This window comes from Cydia strobilella, chromosome 17 (genome assembly GCF_947568885.1).
Source record: "Cydia strobilella chromosome 17, ilCydStro3.1, whole genome shotgun sequence".
NCBI lineage: Eukaryota > Metazoa > Arthropoda > Insecta > Lepidoptera > Tortricidae > Cydia > Cydia strobilella.
Window position 1 is genome coordinate 1,751,511 of NC_086057.1, and position 8,718 is coordinate 1,760,228.

General features: G+C 33.9%; 1 protein-coding gene across 1 annotated transcript; it reads right to left on the reverse strand.

Moving 5' to 3' along the window:
- Nucleotides 1-892: 892 nt before the first annotated feature.
- LOC134749050 (uncharacterized) lies at nucleotides 893-6,262 on the reverse strand. Its single transcript, XM_063683956.1, has 5 exons — nucleotides 5,505-6,262; nucleotides 5,313-5,412; nucleotides 4,254-4,358; nucleotides 1,429-1,584; nucleotides 893-946 (listed from the first exon to the last, which is right to left on the reverse strand). The coding sequence occupies exons 1-5, from the start codon at nucleotides 6,260-6,262 to the stop codon at nucleotides 893-895; spliced, it is 1,173 nt and encodes a 390-aa protein (XP_063540026.1).
- Nucleotides 6,263-8,718: the final 2,456 nt, after the last annotated feature.

The window sequence follows — 8,718 nt, forward strand, 5'->3', positions numbered from 1 at the left end:
CATTCTGGTGGCAGAACATTTTAGTAATATCCCCTATTTGTACAAAAAAGATACAAAATACTTTATTTAAATAAATGTTCATATTTACTTTAATTTAATTTAAAATACTAAAATACAGCTAAAAGCCTACAGTTTACAGTTAGTAAACTAAACTAAATTACAGCTAATTGAGTAAGCAACTAATCACTAAGGGTACAAGTTGTTTGCAATGTATATTTAGCCTTATTAACTATTTTTCCTCGCATTGTTTGAGAAAATAACTATGTAAGCTTTAGTGAAAACAGTGAATGTGTGACTCTACTCTTTTTAGGGCTTGACAAGTCTCGCCATTAGCCAATTCGACGGGATCATATCAGTTAGGTGTCATTCGCGTGGGCTACCTGCTCGCACTGATACAAATACGGACAGGTCCGAGCGAAATGACAGCTAACTGGCTGCCTAGCCAAGGTGACAATCGCTATCGCTTCGCCATCGAATCGCTTTGTGTCTCTCTAACACTCTTCCATATGAGTGTGACAGTGACAGTTGTGTTTCGTTCGCTACGGAGCGTTAGCGATTGGCATGTTGTCTACGGGGCCTGATGTGATTCCAATATTATTTAAATATCGTTTTGATGCACCGGACAAACCGGACAATGTGCACACCACAGGAGCACATTCGAATTGGCTTGCCTGACATCTGCCTCCTTGCGTAAGCCCTTACTTCCCGATCTTCAGCAATAAATGGATTATTGCTACACGGTTGGTTATGCAAGGTTATTATTGCTACACGGTTGGTTATGCAAGGTTATTATTGCTACACGGTTGGTTATGCAAGGTTATTATTGTTACACGGTTGGTTATGCAAGGTTATTATTGCTTTGCTACACGGTTGGTTATGCAAGGTTATTCAGTTATAAGTAAGCCGCGTTCATAACATTAAAAATCTTGTACACCTGATTTATTACCTGAAACAAAAAAAGCGATTTTTATAGTGTATGGACCAAGGTCTGAAATAAATGATTTTTATGGTTCCGTACCCGAAGGATAAAAACGGGACCCTATTACTAAGACACCGCTGTCCGTCCGCCGCTGTCACCAGGAGTCGTAGCACGGTACGCTTATCACCATGCCTGTCACGTTCTAACAAGTATGTGAGTGCGAAAGTGACGGACTTAGTGATAGGGGAACCATGCTGCGTGGGCAGACTGAATCTCATGAACCGTGATATGACTAGACTAGATGACTAGACAGTTGATATTTTCACAGATGATGTATTTCTATTGCCGCTATAACAACAAGCTATAATTTGGTAATGCTAAACAACAAGCGGCTGTGTTGCACATCGAATTTCATTAAAGGCCTTGTCATCCACGATTGAAGGATCTAATGGGTTATATCTAGATACGCCCACAATTCCGACATTCTACTTTTTAATATTTCAACTTACGTCGCTAAATGCCTCCAAAGAGACTATAGAAAACACAGAATAGATTCCTAGAGGGCGCACGGTCCTGGCCAGCAACATCAGAATTATGGAGCGACTCCTCGGAACCCAAAACCTCTCCCAACCACACTCGTATATGGCGACTCGGAGCTCCTCACCCTGATTATAAAAGATCGATTAAATAAAAAATAAAATAAAAAATAAAATAAAATTAATTTATTTCGGACAATTCGGAATCCATATACAATTTACATATCAAATGTTAAAATATTAAAATTAAAATTAAAATTAAAATTAAAATTAAAATTAAAATTAAAATTAAAATTAAAATTAAAATTAAAATTAAAATTAAAATTAAAATTAAAATTAAAATTAAAATTAAAATTAAAATTAAAATTAAAATTAAAATTAAAATTAAAATTAAAATTAAAATTAAAATTAAAATTAAAATTAAAATTAAAATTAAAATTAAAATTAAAATTAAAATTAAAATTAAAATTAAAATTAAAATTAAAATTAAAATTAAAATTAAAATTAAAATTAAAATTAAAATTAAAATTAAAATTAAAATTAAAATTAAAATTAAAATTAAAATTAAAATTAAAATTAAAATTAAAATTAAAATTAAAATTAAAATTAAAATTAAAATTAAAATTAAAATTAAAATTAAAATTAAAATTAAAATTAAAATTAAAATTAAAATTAAAATTAAAATTAAAATTAAAATTAAAATTAAAATTAAAATTAAAATTAAAATTAAAATTAAAATTAAAATTAAAATTAAAATTAAAATTAAAATTAAAACTAGAATTAAAACTAGAACTAAAACAAACTAAAACTAGAACTAGAACTAGAACTAGAACTAGAACTAGAACTAGAACTAGAACTAGAACTAGAACTAGAACTAGAACTAGAACTAGAACTAGAACTAGAACTAGAACTAGAACTAGAACTAGAACTAGAACTAGAACTAGAACTAGAACTAGAACTAGAACTAGAACTAGAACTAGAACTAGAACTAGAACTAGAACTAGAACTAGAACTAGAACTAGAACTAGAACTAGAACTAGAACTAGAACTAGAACTAGAACTAGAACTAGAACTAGAACTAGAACTAGAACTAGAACTAGAACTAGAACTAGAACTAGAACTAGAACTAGAACTAGAACTAGAACTAGAACTAGAACTAGAACTAGAACTAGAACTAGAACTAGAACTAGAACTAGAACTAGAACTAGAACTAGAACTAGAACTAGAACTAGAACTAGAACTAGAACTAGAACTAGAACTAGAACTAGAACTAGAACTAGAACTAGAACTAGAACTAGAACTAGAACTAGAACTAGAACTAGAACTAGAACTAGAACTAGAACTAGAACTAGAACTAGAACTAGAACTAGAACTAGAACTAGAACTAGAACTAGAACTAGAACTAGAACTAGAACTAGAACTAGAACTAGAACTAGAACTAGAACTAGAACTAGAACTAGAACTAGAACTAGAACTAGAACTAGAACTAGAACTAGAACTAGAACTAGAACTAGAACTAGAACTAGAACTAGAACTAGAACTAGAACTAGAACTAGAACTAGAACTAGAACTAGAATTAGAATACAATCAACTTTTTAAAAAAAACGATATAAAATTTAAAAATTAGAATTAAAATTATAGCATTGTTTAAATGTAAAATTACAATTAAAATAGAATTAAAATAAATAATTAAATTAGTTTTTTTTTAATTGATTGGATAAAATGAACCAATTAAATTTTAGAAGATAAGACGATTAGTTAGAAGATAAGATTCCAGGCCGCGTAGCCAACACGCCAATCGCTAACGCTCCGTAGCGATCGAAACGCAACTGTCACTGTCGCACTAATATGGAAGAGTGATAGAGAGACACAAAGCGTTTCGTTGTCGAAGCAATAGCGATTGACACCTTCTAGGCCGGCAGTTCAGGCTGCTTGTCAACTGAGGCTGAGCGGAGCGATGTGAGGAATCAACTAATAGCATTGGTCGCAGTCTGCGGCGTTGGTGTTGGCAATATCACTGACAATTTCCTTGATTAAGTTAAGTGACGAATCGAGAGAGTAATGCTACATTAAGCAACAACCGTCACTTAATAAAGACTAGAACTACATAAACAAAAAAAGTGTTTAATTTAAATTAGAACAATAAAAAAAAGTGTGTGCGTATAATCTTTACGCGCGGCGCGATTGAAGTAAAACTTCTTTGACGATGACGTTTAATCCCTTTGTTGGCACTTTGACGTGTGTGTCACTACTGAAAAAAATTCCATCAGAAAAAAAACTGAGTTACCCTCTAGTCGCGCCTAAAGATGTATTACTTCAAAAATTATGTTAAATTTTTACGTTTTTAAACTCGAATAACTTTACAAAAATGTTACATAAATTGCGTATTTCAAATTTCTAGATTAATTACGTGTTGTAATGTAATGTTGAACGTGTTAATCGAGAAAAGGATATAAAAGATTTTTCATGTGCGTGTGTAGCGACGCCAATTGGAAAAAAAAAATTAGTGTTAACACTACAATTTAAATTGTGTGCGTTGCCTCATCCCCCGCGCTGAAAACAGCAGACTTTTTCAGATATAAATTAGCGGGCGTATCTTTTCCGGTTTAATGCCCTAGCAGACAATCGTATTTATTCATCTCAGGACTTACAATTTTAAATCTAGGTATTTATGTAGGTATCTAGATATTTATATAAAGGATATGAATATAGTTTTTTTTTACATTTGTTTGAGATTTAATTTACATACAAAAGTGTTATTTTTCCTACAGTAGGTAGAATGTAAAATAAAAACTTACTTTGCCCAAGAGTACTTCGCAATAATAACACGGAATTCCGCATTGCATAAGAACGGCAAAGCAGTAGCAAATTAAGTCAAAGCTTAGACTGCCTTCCTTGTAAGACTGTAAACGAACATTATTCATATGAGTGTGAAAGTAATGTATTATTCACCTCAAGGATACAATAAGGAAATATGATTGATGGTGCTACTGCGCAAAAATCCCTCTTGTAACTAACCTTTTTCATATTAATATCTGATTCTAGATTCTCAAATACATTGAAATTACAATAAAATTTGGGATTCATTTCATGAGGATAATATTTACTATATGGGGTAAGACATCTTCGAGTATTAATTGCTATTTGGGTTATTTATAAATAAATATCCAATAATGCCTCCCCAATATAGAGTCAAGAGTTAAGAGTCAAAATATTTTTTACAGTACATATGGTGCTACTTTCTCGCACCAGTGCGTAAAGTGCACTTTTTGTGCATATGTCGAAAGTTTAAAGGGCCATATGTACTGTAAAACGTTGTTCGATACACGTGCGAATAGGTAATTCGCAACTCGTGTCGATTTAAAACACTCCCTGCGGTCGTGTTTTAATTTATCGCCACTCGTTTCGAATTTACTCTTTTCCGCACTTGTATCGAAAATAACTATTATTCAAATAGGCCTAGCAACAAGCACTTTTAAATTGTCAAGTTCTACAAATCCTTAATCTAAATATCAGAGCAGTTTATTGATGCAGTTATTATTGTTCTTAAAAACATTGAATTATTATAGATAATATATGTCAAACTTAATAATAAGAATTTCACAAAAATATCGTCAGACACCAAAATAGACCTCTAGATCCTCTTTTCTTCAAAATTAAGTCAGTACGACAGTTATTTTACATCAAAGAAGGGACTGACGTGACGTTGTAAACAAAATGTGGTCACAGAATTTTAATGTCGTTCATCAGAATTTAAATGAATCCAAACAAATGACAACACAAGTAATGATAATATGATTAAGTTATGCATATTACGTTATATTAATAAGATAAATGTTTACCTCGATAAGCCTTACCTCGATAATGGCAAACAAGGAAATCGCAGAACAAATGATACTTGTTTTGAGACACATTTCATATAAGAGTCGATGAGTATGCTGTATTTGATCTACAAAACTGAGAACAAGCGATAAAAGTGTAAGTAGCCAAATATTTTTAATATTTTTAAATTATTTTAAAATAATCATTTTTTTTTTTTTCAAAACTACCTGTAAATATGCTGAAGCCGGCGTGTTACTTTTTTCAGTTTCTTCATTATATCATCAACATCAATATCATTATCTACAAAAAGTCTCTCAAGTTGCTGAATGGCTACTTTTATTTGTCCACACGCGTGCATTATGAATATTGGACCCAGTGCATTAAACCCAGCATACATGAGAGTCGTGAACACAATGTAAAAAGTATGGAGACCAAAAAGAACAGTGTACATGAGAAAACCATTCTTCCTTTCTTCTATATAAGTAGGATACGTTAGTTCATGTATAGCGACCGGTTTGAAATTCCCTGTAAGTGCAGAGTAAGAGGTACCGAAGACGCCTCTGCAAATGAACATAACACCGCAGAGAATACAGCAGAAAGTCCAAAACTTTGCAGCCTGTTTCCCTTTAGCAGTGAATTCCTTAACGGCCTTTTCGTCTTCATCAATTAGTTCTCTTGAATCACGCAAGTCTTCTTCCACTATTTTGATCATGTCGATGAAACGTTTCTTGTAAATAATTAGAAGACCATAGTTGAATATGATTATACAGTAAATTGCTGCTATACTGAGGTTCGTGCAGATTTTAGTGAAGGTATCGTAGAAAATGCTACTGTATATCAAAGATATAAAAGTTGGGCTGTAGAAGATATAGAAAATAAATAATTTTGTCGCCCATTGTAGATTTCTCGTTAATGAAGGATGGCCTAAGTTCAAATACAAAGCCGTAGAAGATAATTTAAATGTATTATCAAATCGAATATCCATTACTGTGTGTTTAGAGGAATGTGTTACAACAACTGCTTGCAAGACAGAACTAAGTGTTATTCAATTTTAAAAGTGCACTGCGCCTTCGGGTCCCCGGCAAGCTAGATTCTCCATACAAACGTAGTTCCGCTCTCATTTTAAAACGACTAGCTAGATTGCTCTGAAACTATGTACTTACAATAGGATAAGGTATATCTATGTTTGTAATTAGTTTATGGAGTAATTTAAACTGTTGTGAGACATACTAACATTAAATCATTTTACGGTTTAGACTCACTTGTTTTAGTCACTCGCAAGACCTCCCCCAACCGGTTTTCTCGGCGCGCGGCAGCGGCAGTACGCAATACACGGTCGTAGTGAACGCTGCTCGCACTATTAGTGCTTGAGAAAGGAGACCTAGGCTCTCCGAAACATGTCGCGCGAGTGACTAAAACAAGTGAGTCTAAACCGTAAAATGATTTAATAGTTTATGGAGCTTCAGATACCATAGTAAAAAAAAACAGCGAACTTAAATTTTTCATACAAAACTTGTTTTTGCTATATTTCGTTTGTTTTATAAACTGGAGCTATATAAACTAATTACAGACTTAGATATACCTCATGTCATTGTATTTGCAAAATTTCATTACAATCCAGTTTCATTACTACGTTTGTATGGGAAGGTGCAATTCGGCCGAGCTTGCCGGGGACTCTTAAGTCTTGGTCTGTACTCTGTTATTTTCTTCAACTGGCAATTATTTAGTTGAAACAAATAATACTTTATTGTAGAGTTGACAATAAATGCTGTGTGATTCGTAACAGTACATTAATAAAATGGAATAAAGTACCTATCAAGTACAAAATATTTATATGGACGTTTTTTAGGGTTTCGTACCCAAAGGGTAAAAACGTGAACCTATTAGTCCTATTACTAAGACTCCGCTGTCCGTCCGTCTGCATGTATGTCCGTCTGTCACCAGACTTGTATCTCATGAACCGTGATAGCTAGACAGTTGAAATTTTCACAGATGATGTATTTCTTTTGCCGCTATAACAACAAATACTAAAAACAGAATAAAATAAATATTTGAGTGGGGCTCCCATACAACTTTTTTTTGCCGGTTTTTAGTGTTCCGTACCCAAAGGGTAAAAACGGGACCCTATTACTAAGACTCCGGTGTCTGTCCGTCTGTCACCAGGCTGTATCTCATGAACCGAGATGATGATGATGATGATGTATTTCTATTTCCTATAACAACAAATACTAAAAACAGAATAAAATAAATATTTAACTGGGGCTCCCATACAACAAACATGATTTTTTGCCGTTTTGCGCGTAATGATACGGAACCCTTCGTGCACGAGTTTAACTCGCACTTGGCCGGTTTTTTTGTTTTACGATAAATTCCTGATAACATTGACAACTCAATCCTACTCTTATGATTTGTAACAACAATGAAATAAAACTATGAAAACGGATTATATCGCGTATATTGAATTTATAATACATCCCGACGTTTCGAACCCTTTACAGCGCTCGTGGTCAACGGGTGACTGAGGAAAAATGAATGAATGAATGAATGAATGAATGTTTACAGTCTATGATTGTTCATTATTTTTAGTATGTGGGTATTTTTGCACTTTGTAATTTTTCCTCAGTCACCCGTTGACCACGAACGCTGTAAAGGGTTCGAAACGTCGGGATGTATTATAAATTCAATATACGCGATATAATCCGTTTTCATAGTTGTAACAACAATATTATTCTTCTACTTAGCGACCCGGCTTTACCGGCTAAACCTTAACAAATTATACACGTGAACCTTCCTTAAGAATCACTCTATTGATAGGTGAAAACCGCATGAAAATCCGTTCAGTGGTTTTAGAGTTTATCGTGAACATACATACAGACGTCGTTTTATAAGATGTAGTGTAGTGTGTGTGTGTGTGTGTGTAGTGTGTGTGTTGGTGTGTGTAGTGTTAGACCGCGAGCCAGGCGCAAATTTCGTCAGTCATCGCCTCCCGGGCGAAAACTCGTTTAGCGGTTAACGGCTATGTATGATGAACCCACGTGAACGTCAGCTGCCGCTCCGTTGGTGGGTTGAGGAATGGCAGCCAACGAAACGCGTAACACGGTCTTTCCACCGCAATACAACCGGCTGACGAATTGTTTTATTAACAATAGCATCTAAACTATCATCTGACTAAGTATCAAACGGGAGGCAATGACGCCGATGACTAAAAAGAATTTTCTTTTTTACATGTTCATGTGACCAGCTGACGGTCTTTCCACAGCGATACAATCGGCTGACGATTTTGTTTATTCACAATAGCATCTAAACTATCATCTGACAAAGTATCAAGCGGGAGGCGATGACAAAAATTTTTTTATAGACTTTATTTGCTGCCATACCTCAACCCACCAACGGAGCGACAGCTGACGTTCAGGAGGGTTCATCATACATATTGGTCATGGA

Coding starts and splice junctions, on each gene's coding strand:
- LOC134749050 (XM_063683956.1), bottom strand. CDS start 6,262: ATGGATATTCGATTTGATAATACATTTAAATTATCTTCTACGGCTTTG. Junction 4,359..5,312: donor CCTTGTTTGCCATTATCGAG/GTAAGGCTTATC, acceptor GTTCGTTTACAG/TCTTACAAGGAAGGCAGTCT. Junction 947..1,428: donor CTTTGGAGGCATTTAGCGAC/GTAAGTTGAAAT, acceptor TTTTTGTTTCAG/GTAATAAATCAGGTGTACAA.